Source organism: Gymnogyps californianus, unplaced genomic scaffold (genome assembly GCF_018139145.2).
Source record: "Gymnogyps californianus isolate 813 unplaced genomic scaffold, ASM1813914v2 HiC_scaffold_203, whole genome shotgun sequence".
Lineage (NCBI taxonomy): Eukaryota > Metazoa > Chordata > Aves > Accipitriformes > Cathartidae > Gymnogyps > Gymnogyps californianus.
Window position 1 is genome coordinate 39,182 of NW_026114084.1, and position 22,856 is coordinate 62,037.

Sequence of the window (22,856 nt, forward strand, 5' to 3'; positions counted from 1 at the left end):
CCCCCACCTCTGGGGACGTTTTGCCCTTTAGGTGAAGTTTTCCCCCAACTCTGGCGATGTTTTGCCCTTTATGTGAAGTTTTACCCCAACTCTGGCGACGTTTTTCCCTTTATGTGAAGTTTTACCCCAACTCTGAGGACGTTTTTTCCCTTTATGTGAGGTTTTACCCCAACTCTGGGGACGTTTTGCCCTTTATGTGAAGTTTTCCCCCAACTCTGGCGACGTTTTGCCCTTTATGGCCAGTTTTGCCCTGAACATCGGGACGTTTCGCCCTTTGTCGCCATTTCTGCCACAAAGGCGGGGATGCTTTTCCCCTTACAACCATTTACGCCCTCCCTTTGGGACCGTTTTGGCACTTTATTGCCGGTTTCGCCCCGAATCTGGGCAAGATTTTGGCCCTTTGTGCCCGTTTGTGCCCTGAATAGGCGGATGCTTTTCCCTTCTGGTTCCTTTTGCCCCAAGATGCGGACGGTTTGCGCTTCAGGGTGACTTTTGCTGCAAGTCTGGGGATGGTTTTCGTCTTGTGGGCAGCTCGGCCGGGAAGGCGGCGGGACATTTGGGCATTGGTGGGCTTTTTTGTGTTGCGGAAGAGGTTGAGGCTTGTGTGCTGCGTAGCCCATCGGGCAGCGCAGGTGGGGCTGTTTTGCCCTTTTTGGGGGCATTTTGGGGGCGCGGGAAGGAGGAGGTGAGCTGGGGCGTGCGGCCTAGCGGAGGAGGGGGCTGCGCCGGGGGATTTTGTACGGCCCTGTGTCACCGTGAGTGGTTGTCGTTGTGGTTGGGGCACTTGCGCTGCTTGTGGTGCTGGTCACGGTGGTGCAGGCAATGACAAAAACGGTGCTGGGGGCTCAGCTCCGCTCCCGCCAGCAGCTGCGCCCCGGGGGGGATGGGGGGCCTTTCCGGGGGACCAGCCCCCGCTTGGGCCCGCTTCCCCTTCCTGGCCACTTCCGCAGCAAACGTGGGGATGCTTTTGCCCTTTATGGCCATTTTTTGCCCTGAATTTGGGACGTTTCACCCTTCATCGTCAATTTTGCCGCAAACCTGGGGCTGCTTTTCCTTTTCCGACCACTTTTGCCCCAAATCTGGGCAGGCTTTTGCCCTTCATGGCTCTTTTTGCACCAAACGTGGGGCTGCTTATGTGGTCTGTGCCGTTTTCCCCCCTTTCTGGCCGGTTTTGCCGCAAATCCGGGGACGTTTTGCCCTTTGCGGTCATTTTTCGCAGCCAACGTGGGGATGCGTTTCCTATCAGGACCGCTTTTGCCCCAAATGTGGCGATGCTTTGGGTTTTGGAGCCAGCTCTGCAGCCAGTGTGGGGATTTTTTGCCCTTTATGGCCATTTTTGCTCCAAATCCGAGCATGTTTTCCTTTTCAGAACCATTTTTGTCTTTTTCTGGGCATTTCCGTAGCAAGTTTTGGGATGTTTTGCCTTTTGTTGCCCTTTTTGTCCCCAAGGTGGGCTTTCTTTCGGCTTGTATGTTAAGTTTTTGAGCAAATGTTGGGATGTTTTGCCTTTTATGTCCGGTTTTGCTCCAAATCAGGGCAAGTTTTGCTCTTTATGGCCACTTTTTGCCCAACTCTGAGTATGTTTTCCCTCCGTGCCTGCTTTTACCGCAAACCTGGGGATTTCTGGCTGTTTATCGCCTTTTTTCCCTCGCTATGAGGATGTTTTTGCTTCTTATTCCCTGAGTTGCCTGAACTACGGGAATGTTTTGTCCTCTGTGGCCATTCCTTCGACAAATGCGAGGACAGTTTCCCTTTTACGGCCTTTTTTTTCCTAAAAATGAGGATGCTTTTGCTCCTTACGGCCATTTCAGCAAATCAGGGGATGCTTTTAGCACTTTATGCCCAGCTTTCCATCAAATCCGGGGTTATTTTTCCCTTTTTGGGGCATTTTGGAGCACGGGAAGGACGAGCTGAGGCCGTGGCTGCTGGGGCGTGCGGCCTGGCGGAGGAGGGGGCTGCGCCGGGGGGATTTTGTGCCCCGCTGTGTCACCGTGGGTACTGGTTCTTGTTGTGGCGGTAACTATCACCACGGTGATGCAGGCAATGACAAAAACGGTGCTGGGGGCTCAGCTCCGCTCCCGCCAGCGGCTGCGTCCCGGGGGGGAGGGGGGTCCTTTCCCGGGGACCAGCCCCCGCCTGGGCCCGCTTCCCCTTCCTGGCCACTTCTGCAGCAAATCCGAGGATGATTTTACCTCTTCGTACCGTTTCCCCCCCAGCTACGAGTGTCTTGTGCATTTTAGGGCCAGATTGGTTCCAAATATGCGAAGACTTTCACCTTTTAATATCTTTTTTTGCTCAAAGTGGTGATGCCTTTCCTTTTAGGACCTTTTTTGCCCTCAGTCGGGGCACCTTGTACCATTTGTTGTCAATTTTTCAACAAATGTGGTGATGTTCCTCCCTATTTTGGCAATTTTGCCCCAAATCTGGGCATGGTTCATGTCTTTGGGCCAGTTTTGACCCAAATCCGGGCACGCTTTGGCTCTTTGGGCCGTTCTCGACCCAAATGTGGGCACGCTTTGCCTCTTCGGGCCCATTTGGACCCAAATCTGGGCACGCTTTGCCTCTTCTGTCCGGTTTTGACCTAAATTTGGGCATATTTTGCCCCTTCGGGCCATTCTCGACCCAAATCCGGGCACGCTTTGCCTCTTCGGGCCCATTTGGACCCAAATCTGGGCACGCTTTGCCTCTTCTGTCCAGTTTTGACCTAAATTTGGGCACATTTTGCCCCTTTGGGCCGTTCTTGACCCAAATCTGGGCACGCTTCAGCTCTTAGGGTCCCTTTTGACCCAAATCTGGGCATGTTGTGCCTCTTCGGACCAGTTTTGACCCAAATCTGGGCATGCTTTTCCCTTTTCTGACTAATTTTGCAGAAAATCTGGGTCTGTTTGTGCCCTTTTCCCCTTTCCGGTCAGTTTTAACCCCAAAATGGGGATGTTTTGTTTTTACTACCATTTTTTTTACCTAAATATGGGGATGCTCTTGCTGTTTGTGGGCATTTCTGTAGCGATTGTTGGGACGTTTGTCCGTTTTTGGCCAGTTTTGCCCCAAATCCAGGGATGATTTTCCTTTTCTGGCCATTTTTACCCCAAAACGGGGATGTTTTGTCATCTAGGGTCAGTTTTGCCCCAAATCGGGGGATATTTTTGCACTTTACTTCCAGTTTTGCCCCAAATCTGGGCACGTTTCGCCTTTTATGTCCAGTTTACTCTAAATATTGGGATTTTTTTACGCTTTCTGTCCAATTTTCCCCTAAATTTGGGAATGGTTTTGCCCTTTATGGCCAGTTTTGCAATAAAAATAGGGATGCTGTTGTCTCCTATCGCTATTTTTACCCCAAATCCGAGGATGTTTTTCTTTTTAGGGCCACTTTTGCCCCAAATATTGCCATCTTTTTGCCTTTTATGGATATTTTCCCCTAGATATGAGGATGATTTTGCCGTTTAAACCCGGTTTTGTTAAAAAAAAAAAAAAAAGGGATGATTTTCCCCTTTATGGCAATTTTTGCAGCAAATCTGGGGAGACTTTTACACTTCACGGCCAGTTTTGCCCCGAATTTTTGAACGCTTGTGCCTTTTTACGGCATTTTTGCCCCAAATATTTGGAGGCTTTTGCCTTTTTCGTGGCCTTTTCGCCCCAAATACGAGCCCCACCTCTGCCTTTTGTGGCCACCGCGGTCGCAAATATGGGGTCTTTCCCTCTTTACGGCCATTTTCGCCCCAAATATTTGGAGGCTTTTGCCTCTTTTGGCCATTTTTACCCCAAAATATTCAGACGCTTTTGCCTTCATGCCCATTTTTGCCCTAAATATGGGCGTTTCTCCGCCTTATATGGGCATTGTGGTCCCAAATATGGGATTTTCTCTTCTTTATGTCTGCTTTTCCCCCAAATACGGCGACGCTTTATCCTTTTGTGGCTTCTTTTTCCCTTTTCTCTCCATTTTTTGCCCCCTTTTTTATGTTTTTTTGGTACAATATCCAAATTTCTGTTGCATGACTCTGCACGACGCCGAGGAGGAGCGGCGGCGGCGGGAATAAATCCCAATTTTCAGTCCGCGGGACGCAGCCAAAAAGGACGAAAATCCGTTTGATTTTAATTTCTCTTTTTCCCCCCCCCAATTTCTGGGATGCGCCTAGGGGATAAAAATACCCGAAATCGGGTTAAAAATAGATTTTTCGCCCCCAAAATCGCCAGGGGAGGGAGTTTTTGCACGCCGGGACGCGGGCTTCGCCTCACCGTGACAAAGTAGGTGGTATCGATGCGTGGGGCAACGGAGTCGTCGTCACCGTCTCCTCCGGTAAGTCTTCGTCCACCGCTTTTCGCCACGACCAATTTTGGTCTTTTTCTCCCCAAATCTTGGCCCGGGGCGGGGGGGGAGGGCAGGGGCCTTGAGGGCAGGAGGACCCCCCCCTTTTTAGGGGCCAAAAATGGGGCAAAACGATGGTCGGCGGGTCAAAATGTCGGTTTTAGGGGATTTTGGTGGGGGAAATGTCAATTTTGGAGGCGATTTGAGGTCAAAAAGTCGATTTTGGGGTGTGGTTTTTTTTTTTTTCCGGGGGGGTGTGTGTGAGAAATTCACCCTGAGGCGATTTGATGGCAGAATTGGGCAAAAAAAGTCAAATTTAGGGTCTTTTTTGAGGGGGGGGAATTAATCCGTAGGCGATTTGATGGCAGAATTGGGCAAAAAAAGTCGATTTTAGGGTCTTTTTTTAGGGGGGAATTAATCCGTAGGCGATTTAGTGGCAGATTTGGGCAAAAAAGTTAATTTTAGGGTCTTTTTTTGGGGGGGGCGGGGGGGCGGAAATAATTTTGGAGGTGATTTGATGGTCAAAAAGTCAATTTTTAGGGTCTTTTTTTAAGGAGAAAAAAGTCATCCGCAGGTGATTTGATGGCAGAGTTGGGCAAAAAATGTCGATTTTAGGGTCTTTTTAATGGAAAAAATTAATCCGGGGGCAATTTGATGGCAAAACTGGTCCAAAAGCCCCAAATTTTGGCATTTTGAGGGTGTTTTTTGGAAACTAATGAAATTTGGGGTCAAAGAGGCAGGTTTGGGGGCTCAGTCCCTGGATTTTTTTGCGCCGGGAGATGTTTTTTTTGGTGCGGAAAATGACATTTTCCTCCGAGAAATGATATTTAATTGAGGGGGGTTTAGGTAGAGTAGAAATAGTGATTTTTTTTTTTGTTTCCCTCCTCCCCTGAATATAGTATAATAAATCTATATTTTTTCTGGGGGAGAAATAGCTTCATTTGGGCGAAATGGGGAGAAAAAAAGGACTTTTAGGGTCAAAATAAGCCGCAAAAAGGATTTGGTAGATAAGAGCGGGGAGGACTTTGAATTTTTTTAGTGGTTTTGTGGATTTTTAAGTGTTTGGTTGTTGGATCTTCTTTAAATATATATATATATATTTAAAAATATAAATATAGTGATATTTAGATACAAAATCTGTAAAAATATATTTTTATATAGAAATTAGACATTAGAAATTAGAAATTAGAAAATAGAAATTAGAAATTAGAAGTTATAAATTAGAAATTATGCTTTAGACATATTTTTATGTATTATATATATTTTTTTAATCAGAGGGTTTGAATATCAGGTCTTCCCACCGCGCCCTAAAAGCGGCTTTTTTTCGAGAGCGTTTTCGGGGCCAAAAAAGGGCAGAAAAATCCCGATTTTTAATTAAACCGCTCGGGGAGGTTAGTTAATTAGTCGGAAAAAAATTAATGAGGTCTGGCCTGAGACGCTGGGTGAAGATTGAGGCTGAGGGGTGATATTTTCGGTCATTTCTCCCTTTTTTTTGGAGCCGTTTCGGGGGGATTTTGAGTTAAATTTGCTGGTTAAAGTCCCTGAATTTGGGTCTCGGGGAATCTTCTTGATTTTTTGGGTGGGTTTTATCCCATTTTCTTTCAGACGTGGCATTTTGGGGAGCCTTAGTCTTGGCTTTTTAAAAAAAAACCCAACCCAACTTAATTTTTATAATCTTTTTAGGTTTTTTTTTTTTAGCGAAACCAAACCCCAACCCCATTTTTATGTAGAAAAAGTTTAATTTGACATTTTTTTGGGGGGGGGGGGCTGTTTCAGAGGGGTTTGACTTCTTTAGGACCCTCAAAAATTTGTATTAAAATCCTTCGAGAGGAGATTTCTTTTTTTTTTTTTAATAATTCCTTCGTTAATAAGAAATCGATTAATTCCAACAGAAATAATGATTATTTCCCCCCCAAATTTGGCTATTTAATCATTAATTAAGAGAATATTAAATTTTAAGCGGGGACTTGAGGCAGAAAGGGTTTTTTTGCCCTTTTTGGTCCGTTATTGTGAATTATATCTATTTTTTTCCCTCCTTATTTACCAATAACCGCACGAAATCTCCCCATTAGTCTGATTTTTAATTAATTCCCGACAATCGGGGTTGCCGGCAGTGCGATTTCCGTTGGTCTTAGGCAGCGGGCAGGCTCGGGCCGGGCCATTTTGGGTCGAAAAAGCGGGGTTTAGGGAGTTGAGGGAAAAATAGCGATTTTTGGGCGGCTTCTCAGCACCTCGGTTGTTCTCTTTAAAAAAAAAAAGCAATTAAAAAGAGGCTGAAAAGTGCCAGAAATGGAGTTTTCAAGAGCAGGGAGGAATTTTTTTGATAGGGAGAACGCGTTTTATTACATTTATTAATTAAGGTGAAAAGATAATGAAGTCTTTTAGAGCGCGGAGAGGAGTATTTGATCTGAATTCGCCGCGATTCTGATCTTTTCCCCTGCGATGAAAACTCAATTCTTGCCTTAAAAAAAAAAATCTATCTAGAGAATAATGGGGGTGAGATTTTTTTGTTTTTCTTTTTAAGGGTTTTTAGGTCAAATCGGTCATTTATGGTGTAGGCTGTGGGGTTTAGTGTTATTACTTTAAAAAAATATAGATAATATATAATGTATAAAAATGTATAAAAATAGATACTATATAAAATATATAATATATAAATAGACATAATATATAATGTATAAAAATATATTAAAATAGATACTATATAAAATATATAATATATAAATATACATAATATATAAAAATATATAAAAGATATAATATATAAAATATATTATATAAAAAGATATAATATATAAATATATAATATATAAAAATATATAATATAAAGTATATAATATATAAAAATATATAATATATATAATATTGTATATATTTTTATATATCATATATCATATATCATATATTATATATTATATATTATATATTATATTATTTTATTTTATTTTATTTTATATATATAAAAATATATTTATATATTTTAAATAGATTTTTATATGTATTTATCTACTTTTTATCTATTTATTTATCTATTTATTTATCTATTTATATCTTTTTATATATTTTTTAATATTTATATTTTTTATACATATAAAATGAGGATATTTTGAATGCAGGGCTCTAAGTCACAACACGACTCCAAGAGTTGAATTTTTTGCCCCGGGGGCTGATGATCAAATACGGCCACAACCCCCACTTTTTTTTTCTTTTTTTTCTTCTTTTTTCTTTTTTCTTTTTTCTTTTTTTTCCCTTTTTTCTATTTTTCTTTTTTTTTCTTTTTTTTTTTCTTTTTTTTTCTCGTTTTCTCTTTAGAACCCTTGTTTTTCGCCCTTTAGCGCAGCAACCCCGAAGGCGACCCAAAGCGGGGACAATCTAAAGACACGAAATGAATTTTTGGGTTGTTTTTTTCATTTTTCGAGGCGGGGGTTTGCCACCGCCGCCAGCTGCGCTCGTTGACCGCGCGGCCCCGAATCGCCCAAAATAGGCCGCGCTCGGTTTCGAAAACAGCAAGAAACGAGAAGTGGGGGGTTTTTTTTTTGTTTTTGTTTTTTTTTCCTAATTCCCCTTTTTTTTTGGTCTTGTTTTTTTTAGTTTGGGGTTTGCATGACAAATGAATAAAACCCAAGCGGGCGAAACCAGCCTGAAAAACAGCACCTGCTTTGGGTCAAAAATAAGCCTTTTGGGGCAGGTGGCGGGGTAAACAGGAGCTTTGGGCTGAATTCAGGCGGTTTCGGGCAAAAAGTCGTTTCCCAGCAAGGGGCTTTTTTTTTTGGGTTGTTTTTTCTTGTTTTTTTAGCCGAGCAGTTTTTAATGCAGATGTGGAAACGTAGACTTAGAAAAAAGAGATCTCTCTCTATTTTAATAGATATTAAATATATAAAGATATGAAATATATTCATTTATATAATTTATAAATCTTTATAATTTATAAAATATATAAATTTTTATAGATATATAAACTGTATAATAAAAATATAATAGAAATTATATATGAGTATATATGAATATATATAATATAATATAATATATAATATATATAATATATAATATTATATATATTTATATATAATTATATATATATTTATATATATTATATATAATATTATACATATAATATAATATAATATATACTATATAAATAATATTATATGAGAACAATATATATTTAATATCAGACCACGTAGCTATAAAAGTGAATCTATATATTGTAATATATATTTTAATATATTTTTATTATATAGAGAGATATTTGATCTCATGTCTATCTTTTCCTGTATCAATATACAACCTAATATATAGTAGATATATATCTTAATAATGTGTAATATGTCTTATAATATTATATATTAGAGATATCTATACAAAATATTATGATATATGATATATTTTATAATATATAATATATAATATATAATATATATATTACATAAAAACAGATATATCCATAATATATTAGATATATAAGATATATTACATACAACAGACAGACAGGTATCTATTATATGATATATATAAGATACATTTAATAGATGTCTATTATATGATATATAGATAACATAGATTATCTTTAATAGATCTATAGACACCTACTATATGGAGAGCTATATAGATCTATCTATCATACATTATATAGATATATTAATATCGTTATTAATCGATATGAAATTTCATAGGTGCTAAATACATTGCAGATATAGTATATCTATATAATAATATAGGTCATAGCGTACTATATATAGATTGTATATTATCTATCCTAGGTCATTATCTATTGTTTGGTCTTTATATTAATATACAGGTATTAATATATTAATATAGATACATTAATATATTATATATTAATACGGGTATATTATTATATAGATATATTATTTTATATATATAGATATATTAATATATAAGCATTAATTTATAGAAAATAATTCATTCTACAAAACTTCAGTTACGTTCGTTAATTAAGCAGGCTCTGCCTCAACATATAGAGCCCTATAATCGCTATATTCCTCACTAATTAATGTATGTAGATGACGCCTATTAATCTAATCAATGTATGCGATGAGGTTGGCTTTTAAACCTTTATTAAGGCCCCATTAAAAGCCTCGCATTAATTAATGAGGCCAGCCAATTACCCCCCAGGCGATTAATTAAGCTCTTGGAGTCCGGCAAGAGATGTACCTAATTTTTGGGCGCTAATTAACGGGTTTTTAATGAGATTTCGGGGGTGGCGGTGAGGCGGGAGGCGATTAGGAGTTAACGAGCGGAGTTAATTAGGATATTGCAGTTAATTACAGGCTGTATCGCACCCATGTGAATGAGGGCTGGGTTATTAATTAATTAGGTTGATTAATTAGAGGGGGATGCGTGAGGGGTTGCAAGGTGGTGGGCATTAATTGCATTAATTGCTCTAATTAGCTGCATTAATTGCCTTAATTAAGTGCAGTAATTGCCTTAATTGGGTTGATTGGAACTGCAGCCTCAGTGCTGGTACTGGTCCGGTACCGGTACCAGTTGGTACTGGTCTGGTACTGGTCTGGTACTGGTCCTGCAGAAGCGGCTATGGGGAGCTGGTACTGGCCCAGTATGGGGCAACTGGTACTGGTACCAGCCAGTACTGGTCCAGTAGAAGCAGCTATAGGGCGGCTGTGGGGTGCTGGTACTGGTCCAGTACCGGTACTGGTTGATACAGGTACCAGTACCGGTACTGGACCTGCAGAAGCAGCTATGGGGAGCTGGTACTGGCCCAGTATGGGGCAGCTGGTACCAGTCCGGTACCGGTACTGGTTGGTACTGGTACCAGTACTGGTACTGGTCCTGCAGAAGCGGCTATGGGGAGCTGGTACTGGCCCAGTATGGGGCAGCTGGTACTGGTCCGGTACCGGTACTGGTTGGTACTGGTCCGGTACTGGTCCTGCAGAAGCGGCTATGGGGCAGCTGGTACCGGTCCGGTACTGGTACTGGTTGGTACTGGTACCAGTACTGGTACTGGTCCTGCAGAAGCGGCTATGGGGCAGCTGGTACTGGCCCAGTATGGGGCAGCTGGTACCAGTCCGGTACCGGTACTGGTTGGTACTGGTCCGGTACTGGTCCTGCAGAAGCGGCTATGGGGCAGCTGGTACTGGCCCAGTATGGGGCAGCTGGTACCAGTCTGGTACCGGTACTGGTTGGTACTGGTCCGGTACTGGTCCTGCAGAAGCGGCTATGGGGCAGCTGGTACTGGCCCAGTATGGGGCAACTGGTACTGGTACCAGCCAGTACTGGTCCAGTAGAAGCAGCTATAGGGCGGCTGTGGGGTGCCGGTACTGGTCCAGTACCGGTACTGGTTGGTACTGGTACCAGTACTGGTACTGGACCTGCAGAAGCGGCTATGGGGAGCTGGTACTGGCCCAGTATGGGGCAGCTGGTACCGGCCCAGTATGGGGCAGCTGGTACCGGTCCAGTACCGGTACCGGTTGGTACTGGTCCGGTACTGGTCCTGCAGAAGCAGCTATGGGGAGCTGGTACTGGCCCAGTATGGGGCAGCTGGTACCGGTCCGGTACCAGTACTGGTTGGTACTGGTCCGGTACTGGTCCTGCAGATGCGGCTATGGGGCAGCTGGTACTGGCCCAGTATGGGGCAACTGGTACTGGTACCAGCCAGTACTGGTCCAGTAGAAGCAGCTATAGGGCGGCTGTGGGGTGCCGGTACTGGTCCAGTACCGGTACTGGTTGATACTGGTACCAGTACCGGCACTGGACCTGCAGAAGCAGCTGTGGGGCAGCTGTGGGGTGCTGGTACTGGTCCAGTACTGGTACCAGTAGTGGCACTGGTCCTGTACTGGTCCTGCAGAAGCAGCTACGGGTTGCGGGTACTGGTCCAGTACAGGGAGCTGGTACTGGTCCAGTACTGGTACCAGCTGGTACTGGTTCAGTACTGGTCCTGCCGAAGCAGCTATGGGGTGCCGCTACTGGTCTGGTACTGGTACCAGCTGGTACTGGTCCAGTAGAAGCAGCTATAGGGCAGCTATGGGGCGGCTGTGGGGTGCCGGAACCGGCCCAGTACTGGTAACGGTTGCTACTGGTTCAGTACTGGTCCTGCAGAAACAGCTATGGGGCAGCTATGGAGCGGCTGTGGGGTACTGGTACTGGCCTGGTCCCGTACTGGTCCCAGCATGTACTGGTCCGGTACTGGTCCTGCAGTAGCAGCTATGGGGCAGCTGTGGGGTGCCGGTACTGGCCCAGTATGGGGCAGCTCGTACTGGTTCAGTACTGGTAGCTGCTGGTATAGGGCAGCTGGTACTGGTACCAGTTGGTAGTGGTCCGGTACTGGTCCTGCAGGAGCCACTATGGGGCAGCTGTGGAGTGCCGGTACTGCCCCAGTATGGTACTGGTTCAGTACTGGTACCAGCTGGTACTGGTACCTGCTGGTATAGGGCAGCTGGTACCGGTACCAGTTGGTACTGGTCCGGTAGTGGTCCTGCAGAAGCAGCTATGGGGCAGCTGTGGGGTGCCGGTACTGGTCCCGTACTGGTACCAGCATGTACTGGTCCAGTACTGGTCCTGCAGTAGCGGCTATGGGGCAGCTGGTACTGGTTCAGTACTGGTACCAGCTGGTACTGGTACCTGCTGGTATAGGGCAGCTGATACTGGTCCAGTACTGGTCCTGCAGAAGCAGCTATGGGGCGGCTGTGGGGTGCTGGTACTGGTCCGGTACTGGTCCAGTACTGGTACTGGTCCAGCAGAAGCAGCTATGGGGTGGCTGTGGGGTGCCGGTACTGGTCCAGTACTGGTACCAGTTGGTACTGGTCCAGTACTGGTCCTGCAGAAGCGGCTATGGGGCGGCTGTGGGGTGCTGGTACTGGCCCAGTACGGGGAGCTGGTACTGGTCCAGTACTGGTACCAGCTGGTACTGGTTCAGTACTGGTCCTGCCGAAGCAGCTATGGGGTGCCGCTACTGGTCTGGTACTGGCACCAGCTGGTACTGGTCCAGTAGAAGCAGCTATAGGGCAGCTATGGGGTGCTGGAACTGGTCCAGTACTGGTACTGGTTGGTACTGGTTCAGTACTGGTCCTGCCGAAGCAGCTATGGGGAGCTGGTACTGTTCTGGTACTGGCACCAGCTGGTACTGGTCCAGTAGAAGCAGCTATAGGGCAGCTATGGGGTGCTGGAACTGGTCCAGTACTGGTTGGTACTGGTCCAGTACTGGTCCAGCAGAAGCAGCTATGGGGCAGCTGTGGGGTGCTGGTACAGGTCCCGTACTGGTCCCAGCATGTACTGGTCTGGTACTGGTCCTGCTGTAGCGGCTATGGGGCAGCTGTGGGGTGCCGGTACTGGCCCAGTATGGGGCAGCTGGTACTGGTTCAGTACCGGTAGCTGCTGGTATAGGGCAGCTGGTACTGGTACCAGTTGGTACTGGTCCAGTACTGGTCCAGCAGAAGCAGCTATGGGGCGGCTGTGGGGTGCCGGTACTGGCCCAGTACGGGGCAGCTGGCAGGTCCAGTACTGGTACCAGTTGGTACTGGTCTGGCACTGGTCCTGCAGAAGCAGCTATGGTAGAGCTATGGGGCAGCTGTGGGTTGCTGGTACTGGCCCAGTATGGGGCAGCTGGAGGGTCTGGTACCAGTAGCTACTGGTCCAGTACCGGTACAAGCTGGTACTGGTCCTGCAGAAGCAGCTATGGGGTGCTGGTACTGGTCTGGTACTGGTCTGGTACTGGTCCAGTACTGGTTCTGCACAAGCAGCTATGGGGCAGTTGTAGGGTGCCGTACTGGTTCTGTACTGGTACTGGCTGGTACTGGTCTGGTACTGGTCCTGCAGAAGTGGCTGTGGGGCGGCTGTGGGGTGCGGTACTGGTCTTGTACTGGTACTGGTTTGGTACTGGTCCAGTACTGGTCCTGCAGAAGTGGCTGTGGGGCGCTGGTACTGGTCTCGTACTGGTCTGGTACTGGTCTCACAGCAGTACTGCAGAAGTGGCTGCGGGGGGGGGGGGATGTGGGGGTACTGGTACTGGCCCAGTATGGGGCAGCTGGTACTGGTCCGGTACTGGTCCAGTAGAAGCAGCTCTGGGGCCACGGGAGGAATTCCCACGTGCACGGGGGGGGGCTTTGCACACGCGGGGGGGGTTGCACCAAAATGGGGGGTTTTGCACCAAAATAGGGGGTCTTTGCACCGAAATAAGGAGGTTTTGCACCAAAATGAGGGGATTTTGCACCAAAATAGGGGGTCTCTGCACTGAAACGATGAGGTTTTGCACATGCACGGGGGTCTTTGCACTGAAATGAGGGGGTTTTGCACCGAAATAAGGAGGTTTTGCACCAAAATAGGGGGTCTTTGCACCAAAATAGGGGGTCTTTGCACCAAAATAGGGGGGTTTGCACCAAAATAGGGGGTCTTTGCACCAAAATTGGGGGGTTTGCACCAAAATAGGCGGTCTTTGCACCAAAATGAGGGAGTCTTTGCACCAAAATAGGGGGTTTGCACCAAAATAGGGGGTCTCCGCACCAAAATGAGGGGATTTTGCACATGCATGGGGGTCTTTGCACCAAAATAAGGAGGTTTTGCACCAAAATAGGGGGTCTTTGCACCAAAATGAGGGGGTTTTGCACCGAAATGAGGGGGGTTTGCACCAAAATAGGGGGTCTCCGCACTGAAATGAGGGGGGTTTGCACATGCGTGGGGGTCTTTGCACCAAAATAAGGAGGTTTTGCACCGAAATCGGGGGGTCTTTGCACCAAAATGAGGGGGTTTTGCACCGAAATAAGGAGGTTTTGCACCAAAATCGGGGGTTTTGCACCAAAATAGGGGGTCTTTGCACCGAAATAAGGAGGTTTTGCACCAAAATCGGGGGTCTTTGCACCAAAACGAGGGGGTTTTGCACCGAAATAAGGAGGTTTTGCACCAAAATCGGGGGTCTCCGCACCGAAACGAGGGCCTTTTGCACCAAAATATCGGTGTTTTGCCCCAGAACCGTGAACATTCCACATGGGGGGGGGTTCCCCCCAAAACCCTCACCCCCCACCCCCCCCATGTCCGGCATCCCCCCCCCCCCCCCCCCCCCATCACCCCCCTCCCTCACACCTTTTCCCCTCTCCCCTTCCCTCCTCTTCCTCCCAGAGCCCCCCGGTCCCCCCAGCCTCTTCCCGCTGGCCCCCTGCGGCACCCCCGCCACCCAGGAGCTCTACGCGGTGGGCTGCCTGGCCGTGGCCTTCCTCCCCGACGACCTCGCCTTCGCCTGGAGCGACCGCGCCAACCGCACCGTGACCCGAGGGGTGACCGCCTTCCCCTCCGTCCCCGCCGCCGGCGGCCGCTACGCGGCCGCCGCCGCCCTCAGCCTCCCCTTCGCCGACGGGAAGGGCCAGCAGCCCTTCTACTGCCACGCCACCCACCCCCAGGGAAAGTCCGTCGTCAAGGTGGTCAACCCAAGTGAGTCTCTCCGCGACGGTCGGGTCTCCGGTGGGAAGTGGGGGGGGGCTGGGGGGGGGGTTGTGGCCTTCACCGGAGCGTCCCGGTGCTGCTTCCCCCTTCCTGGAGCATCCCAGTGCTGCTGCATCCTTCCTTGAGCATCCCGGTGTTGCATCCCGGTGCTGCTTCCCCCTCTGAGCGTCCCGGTGCTGCTGCGTCCTTCCTTGAGCATCCCAGTGTTGCTTCCCGGTGCTGCTTCCCCTCTGAGCATCCCAGTGCTGCTGTGTCCTTCCTCGAGCATCCCGGTGTTGCATCCCAGTGTTGCTTCCCCTCTGAGCATCCCGGTGCTGCTGCATCCTTCCTGGAGCATCCCGGTGTTGCATCCCAGTGTTGCTTCCCCCTCTGAGCATCCCGGTGCTGCTGCATCCTTCCTGGAGCATCCCGGTGTTGCATCCCGGTGCTGCTTCCCCCTCTGAGCATCCCGGTGCTGCTGCATCCTTCCTGGAGCATCCCGGTGCTGCTGCGTCCTTCCCCAGAGCATCCCAGTGTTGCATCCCGGTGCTGCTTCCCTCTCTGAGCATCCCAGTGCTGCTGTGTCCTTCCTCTGAGCATCCCGGTGCTGCTTCCCCCTTCCCGGAGCATCCCGGTGCTGCTGCATCCGTCCCCGGAGCATCCCGGTGCTGCTGCATCCTTCCTTGAGCATCCCGGTGTTGCATCCCGGTGCTGCTTCCCCCTCTGAGCGTCCCGGTGCTGCTGCATCCTTCCTTGAGCATCCCAGTGTTGCTTCCCGGTGCTGCTTCCCCCTCTGAGCATGCTGGTGCTGCTGCATCCTTCCTGGAGCATCCCGGTGCTGCTGCGTCCTTCCCCAGAGCATCCCAGTGTTGCATCCCGGTGCTGCTTCCCTCTCTGAGCATCCCAGTGCTGCTGTGTCCTTCCTCTGAGCATCCTGGTGCTGCTTCCCCCTTCCCGGAGCATCCCAGTGCTGCTGCGTCCGTCCCCGGAGCATCCCGGTGCTGCTGCATCCCTCCTCGAGCATCCCGGTGTTGCATCCCGGTGCTGCTTCCCCCCTGAGCATCCCAGTGCTGCTGCGTCCTTCCTTGAGCATCCCGGTGCTGCTGCATCCTCCCCAGAGTATCCCAGTGTTGCATCCCAGTGTTGCTTCCCTCTCTGAGCATCCCAGTGCTGCTGCATCCTTCCCCGGAGCATCCCAGTGCTGCTGTGTCCTTCCTCGAGCACCCCGGTGCTGCTTCCCCCTTCCCGGAGCATCCCGGTGCTGCTGCACCCTTCCTGGAGCATCCCGGTGTTGCATCCCAGTGTTGCTTCCCCCTCTGAGCATCCCGGTGCTGCTGCATCCTTACTTGAGCATCCTGGTGTTGCATCCTGGTGCTGCTTCCCCCTTCCCGGAGCATCCCAGTGCTGCTGCGTCCATCCCCGGAGCATCCCGGTGCTGCTGCATCCCTCCTCGAGCATCCTGGTGTTGCATCCCGGTGTTGCTTCCCCCTCTGAGCATCCCAGTGCTGCTGTGTCCTTCCCCGGAGTATCCCGGTGTTGCATCCTGGTGTTGCTTACCCCTCTGAGCATCCCCGTGCTGCTGTGTCCTTCCCCGGAGTATCCCGGTGTTGCATCCCGGTGTTGCTTCCCCCTCTGAGCATCCCGGTGCTGCTGCGTCCTTCCCCGGAGCATCCCGGTGTTGCATCCCAGTGCTGCATCCTCCCCTGAGCATCCTGGTGTTGCTTCCCAGTGCTGCTGCATCCTCCCCAGAGCATCCCGGCTTTGCATCCTCCCTGGAGCATTCCGGTGTTGCATCCCGGTGCTGCATCCTCCCCTGAGCATCCTGGTGTTGCATCCCGGTGTTGCATCCCAGTGCTGCATCCTCCCCTGAGCATCCTCATGCTGCATCCCAGCTTTGCATCCTCCCCGGAGCATGCCGGTGTTGCATCCCGGTGCTGCTGCATCCTCCCCTGAACATCCCGGTGTTGCATCCTGGCTTTGCATCCTCCCCTGAGCATCCCAGTGTTGCATCCTGGCTTTGCATCCTCCCTGGAGCATCCCAGTGCTGCTGCATCCTCCCCGGAGCATGCCGGTGTTGCATCCCGGTGCTGCTGCATCCTCCCCTGAACATCCCGGTGTTGCATCCTGGCTTTGCATCCTCCCCTGAGCATCCCAGTGTTGCATCCTGGCTTTGCATCCTCCCTGGAGCATCCCAGTGCTGCTGCATCCTCCCCTGAGCATCCCGGTGCTGCATCCCGGTGCTGCATCCTCCCCGGAGCATCCTCGTGCTGCATCCTGGCTTTGCATCCTCCTTGGAGCATTCCGGTGTTGCATCCCAGTGCTGCTGCATCCTCCCCTGAGCATCCTCGTGCTGCATCCCGGCTTTGCATCCTCCCCGGAGCATCCCGGTGTTGCATCCCAGCGCTGCTGCATCCTCCTTGGAGCATCCCAGTGTTGCATCCCGGCTTTGCATCCTCCCCGGAGCATCCCGGTGTTGCATCCTGGCTTTGCATCCTCCCCGGAGCATCCCGGTGCTGCTGCATCCTCCTTGGAGCATCCCAGTGTTGCATCCCGGCTTTGCATCCTCCCCGGAGCATCCCGCCGCCGCATCCCGCCGCCGCATCCTCCCCCGCAGCATCCCGGCGCCCCTCAAACCCCCACCCCCCCTCCCCCCGCCTCCCCGCGGCAACAATTTTGGGGCTCACCACCCCCGCCCCAATCCCGCCCCACCCCGAATCCCAGGCACCACCGTCCCGCCGCTCCCCGACGTCCCCGTCGTCACCCTCCACCCGCCGTCCCGCGAGGACTTCGACGGCCCTTACCGCAACGCCAGCGTCCTCTGCCGCGTCCGCTCCCGCCGCCCGCCGCCCCAAATCCGCTGGCTGAAAAACGGGGCGCCCTCCCAAGACGGCGTCGCCACCGAACCTTCGGCTGCCGACGCCGGCGGCGCGGCCGTCACCGACAGCCGGCTCACCGTCACCGAAGCCGAGTGGGACGCCGGTGTCGTCTACACCTGCCAAGTGGGCGAGGAGTTGAGGAACACCAGCAAGGCCTTGGAGTGCGGTTGTAAGTGCCGGCGTCACCGCGGCGGCGGTGACGGTGATGGGCATGATTTTTGGGGGGAAGGAAGGGGATATGAGCCCCCCCGCCCCCACCCTGGAAGTTTCTAACCCCTCCCCCGCTCTTCCAGACCTCCCCTTGCCCGTCACCGACGAGATCGCGGTGGAGGCGGTGGCCCCCGCCTTCGCCGACGTCTTCAAGGAGAAGGCGGCCAAGCTGACGTGCAAGGTGGCCAACCTGCCGAGCGCGGAAGGGCTGGCGGTGTCGTGGTGGAAGGAGAACGGCGAGAAGCTGGAGACCAAGACCTCCCCCCAACTCCTCCAACCCAACGGGCTCTTCGGCGTGGCCGGCGTGGCCAGCGTCTGCGCCGACGAGTGGGACAAGGGCGAGGTCTACACGTGCAAGGTCAGCCACCCCGAGCTCCTCTTCCCCACCGAGGTGAAGCTGCAGAAGGCCGTGGGTAAGTGGGGGGAGGGGGGGGAGGGGGGAGGGGGTGGGGGAGGGGGTCTGCAAGAGCGGGGAAAGCGGGTGCGATGGCAGCACCCGGTTTTTTGCAGATCTGGGGAAAATGGGTGCAATTGCAGCACCCTTTTTTTTGCAAATCCAAGGGAAAACACATGCAACTGCAGCACCGATTTTTTTGCAAATCCAGGGAAAGCGGGTGCAATTGCAGCACCTTTTTTTGTTTGCAAATCCAGGGAAAGCGGGTGCAATGGCATCACCCTTTTTTTTGCAAATCTGAGGAAAATGGGTGCCATGGCATTGCCCCTTTTTGTTTGCAAATCCAGGGAAAATGGGTGCAATGGCAGCACCCTTTTTTTTGCAAATCTGGGGAAAGTGGGTGCAATGGCATCGCCCTTTTTTTTGCAGATCCAGGGAAAATGGGTGCAATGGCAGCACCCTTTTTTTTGCAAATCCAGGAAAGATGGGTGCAATGGCAGCGCCCTTTTTTTGTTTGCAAATCCAGGGAAAATGGGTGCAATGGCAGCGCCCTTTTTCTTGCAAAGCCAGGGAAAGATGGGTGCAATGGCATCGCCCATTTTTTTGCAAATCCGGGGAAAATGGGTGCAATTGCTACACCCTTTTTTTTGCAGATCCGGGGAAAATGGGTGCAATGGCAGCACCCTTTTTCTTGCAAATCTGGGGAAAATGGGTGCAATGGCATCAGCCATTTTTCTTGCAGATCTGGGGAAAATGGGTGCAATTGCTACACCCTTTTTCTTGCAAATCCAGGGAAGATGGGTGCAATGGCAGCGCCCATTTTTTTTGCAGATCTGGGGAAAATGAGGTGCAATGGCAGCGCCCTTTTTTTCTTGCAGATCCAGGGAAGATGGGTGCAATGGCATGCACCCTTTTTTTTGCAAATCTGAGGAAAATGGGTGCAATGGCAGCGCCCTTTTTCTTGCAAATCCAGGGAAAACAGCATGCAATGGCATCAGCCATTTTTTTGCAAATCTGGGGAAAGTGGGTGCAATGGCATTGCCCTTTTTTTTGCAGATCCAGGGAAAATGGGTGCAATGGCAGCACCCTTTTTTCTTGCAGATCCAGGAAGATGGGTGCAATGGCAGCAGCCCTTTTTTTTTCAAATCCAAGGAAAATGGGTGGGAGAGTTTTTTTGCAAATGGACATCACCCTTTTTTTTTGCAAATCCAGGATGCTATCGCACCATTTCTTTTTGCAAAACGAAGGGAAGGAGGACTGCACGATTTGCAAAAGATGCGATTCCTTTAGCAAAGCAAAGGGAAGGAGGATGCAATTGCACCAAATATTTTTGCAAAACGAAGGGAAGGAGGATGCAATCACAGAATATTTGCAAAAGAGGAAGGAGGATGCAATTGCACCGTTTCTTTTTGCAAAGAAGAAGGAGAGCAATGCACACTGCAGAAGAAAGGGAAGGAGGATGCAATTGCACCGTTGATTTTTTGCAAAAGAAGGAGGATGCAATTGACCAGCAAGCAAGGGAAGGAGGATGCAATTGCACCAGTTTCTTTTTTGCAAAAGAAAGAAGGGAAGGAGGATGCAATTGCACCTAATATTTTTTGCAAAAGAAGGAGACGCAATTGCAAAACGAAGGAAGGAGGATGCAATTGCATCGTTGATTTTTTGCAAAACGAAGGGAAGGAGGATGCAATCGCACCTGTTTGCATTTTTGCAAAATGAAAGGAAGGAGGATGCAATCGCACCGTTTCTTTTTGCAAAAAGAAAGGAAGGAGGACGCAACCGCGCCCGCCCCTTCGTTCCCGAACGGAGGGCCTACGCTCCCGCACCTCTTCTTCCGCTCTTTCCCAACCTTTCTCTCTCTCTCCCTCCCTATCCCCCTTTCCCAGGCCGCGACGCCCGAGCCCCCTCCGTCTACGTCTTCCCCCCTCCGCCCGAACAACTCGCCCTCCACAAAACCGCCACCCTCACCTGCCTGGTGAAGGGCTTCAACCCTCCCGACCTCTTCGTCCGCTGGCTCCGCAACGGCGAACCCTTGCCCCCCGCCGACTACGTCACCGCGCCGCCCCTCGCCGACTCCCAGCCGCCCGCCGCCTTCTTCACCTACAGCTCCCTGACCGTCAGCGGCGAGGACTGGGGGGCCGGCAACGTCTTCACCTGCCTGGTGGGCCACGAGCAAATCCCCTTGCAGGTGGCGCAGAAATCCGTGGACAAAGCTTCGGGTAAACCCACCGCCGTCAACGTGTCCCTGGTGCTCTCCGACACCGCCGCCGCCTGCTATTAAATCCCCTTCCCTCGGCTCTTGGGGTCTTTTGCTTCTTTATTGTCGGGGTTTCCCCCCTTTTTTCCCCCCCTTTTGGTTTATTTGGGTTTATTTTGGGGGGTTTTGGGTTTATTTGGGTTTATTTTAGTTTATTTGGGTTTATTTTGGTTTATTATTTTGGTCTATTTTAGTTTATTTTGGTTTATTTTAGTTTATTTTAGTTTATTTTGCTTTATTTTAGTTTATTTTGGTTTATTTTGCTTTATTTTGCTTTATTTTGCTTTATTATTTTGCTTTATTTTGCTTTATTTTGCTTTATTTTGGTTTATTTTGCTTTATTATTTTGATTTATTTTGCTTTATTTTGCTTTATTTTGCTTTATTTTGCTTTATTATTTTGCTTTATTTTGCTTTATTTTGCTTTATTTTGCTTTATTATTTTGCTTAATTTTGCTTTATTTTGCTTTATTATTTTGCTTTATTTTGCTTTATTATTTTGCTTTATTTTGCTTTATTATTTTGCTTTATTTTGCTTTATTATTTTGCTTCATTTTGCTTCATTTTGCTTCATTTTTCTTTATTTTGCTTCATTATTTTGCTTCATTTTGCTTCATTTTGCTTCATTTTTCTTTATTTTGCTTTATTATTTTGCTTTATTTTGCTTTATTTTGCTTTATTTTGCTTCATTTTGCTTCATTTTTCTTTATTTTGCTTTATTATTTTGCTTCATTTTGCTTCATTTTGCTTCATTTTGCTTCATTTTGCTTCATTTTGCTTCATTTTGCTTTATTTTGCTTTATTTTGCTTTATTTTGCTTCATTTTGCTTCATTTTGCTTTATTATTTTGCTTCATTTTGCTTCATTTTGCTTTATTTTGGGGGGTTTTTTTGTGGGTTGTTTTTTTTTTCCCCGTGTACGGATTCCTGGAAAGCAAAACCTCCGGGCATCGCCCGCCCCCCCCCCCCCCCCCCCAAACAACAACAAAAAAGCAAACAAACAAACAAACAAACAAAAAAGCAATAAAATCAACATCATTATTATTATTTTCCCCCCTCCCCTGGAAAAGAAGCGCCGCGGCGCCCCGGATCTTTGCGGCGGGGACGGTGCGGGGATGGGGGGCGGCGGGATTGCGGCCTTGCGGTTCTCCCCCGGTCCGGAAAGCGCCGGCCCGGCAACTCTTGGGGCGCTCGTTCCTTCCTTCCTTCGTTTATTTATTCAAATATTTGGTAAAAGGGGGGGTAAAAAAGAGGGGGGGAGGGGGCGGGGCGGCTGGTTTTGGGGGTGCTTCTGGGGGAAGCTGCGTCCCGCGGCTGGAGCGTCCTCCCCTTGCAAGCGTGCGTCGTCCTCTCGCGCCCTGCTGCGTCCGCATCTTGCGAGCGTCCGCTTCTTGCAAGCGTGCGTCCTCTTGCACCCTGCTGCATCTGCTTCTTGCAAGCGTCCGCCTCTTGCTGCATCCTCTGGTTCTTGCATCCTGCTGCATCCGCTTCTTGCAAGCGTTCGCTTCTTGCAAGCGTCCTCTGCTCGCATCCTGCTGCGTCCTCCTCTTGCAAGCATCCTCTTCTTGCAAGCGTCCGCCTCTTGCTGCATCCTCCTCTTGCACCCTGCTGCATCTGCTTCTTGCAAGCGTTCGCTTCTTGCAAGCGTCCTCTGCTCGCATCCTGCTGCATCCTCTTCTTGCAGGCGTCCACCTCTTGCTGCATCCTCCTCTTGCACCCTGCTGCATCCGCTTCTTGCAAGCGTTCGCTTCTTGCAAGCGTCCTCCGCTCGCATCCTGCTGCGTCCTCTTCTTGCAAGCATTTGCTTCTTGCTGCATCCTCCTCTTGCATCCTGCTGCATCCGCTTCTTGCGAGCAGTCTCTTCTTGCAAGCGTCCTCCTCTTGCATCCTGCTGCATCTGCTTCTTGCGAGCGCTCACTTCTTGCAAGCGTCCTCCTCTTGCATCCTGCTGCGTCCTCTTGCAAGCGACCGACTCTTGCATCCTGCTGCGTCCGCTTCTTGCATCCTGCTGCGTGCACCTCTTGCAAGCGGCCGCCTCTTGCACCCTGCCGCGTCCCCTTCTTGCTGCGTTGTCCCCCCGCCGTCCCCCCGCCGGCCCTTGGCTGCGGCCTCCTGCGCCCGGCCTCCTGCTGCCCCCTCTGCCCCCTCCTCTGCCGCGCCCTCGCTCGCGCCGTCCCGCCCTGCGCCGTCCCCGTGCTTTGCATCCCCTTGCACCGGCGTTTGCACCCTCCCCTTGCACCCACCCTCCCCTTGCACCCTCCCCTTGCACCCACCCTCCCCTTGCACCCTCCCCTTGCACCCACCCTCCCCTTGCACCCTCCCCTTGCACCCTCCCGTTGCACTCTGCTCTTGCACCCACCCTCCCCTTGCACCCACCTTCCTCTTGCACCCTCCTCTTGCACGCGCCCCACCCTTGCACCCTCCCCTTG

General features: G+C 49.9%; 1 gene segment (V, D, J or C); it reads left to right on the plus strand.

Annotated features, from left to right (window-relative positions):
• The first annotated feature begins 462 nt into the window (after positions 1–462).
• Positions 463–20,584, plus strand: LOC127028133 (Ig mu chain C region-like). The segment is given in 6 exon segments: positions 463–471; positions 4,192–4,294; positions 14,393–14,701; positions 17,414–17,737; positions 17,862–18,191; positions 20,059–20,584. Coding segments are annotated over 6 exon segments (1,470 nt in total).
• Positions 20,585–22,856: the final 2,272 nt, after the last annotated feature.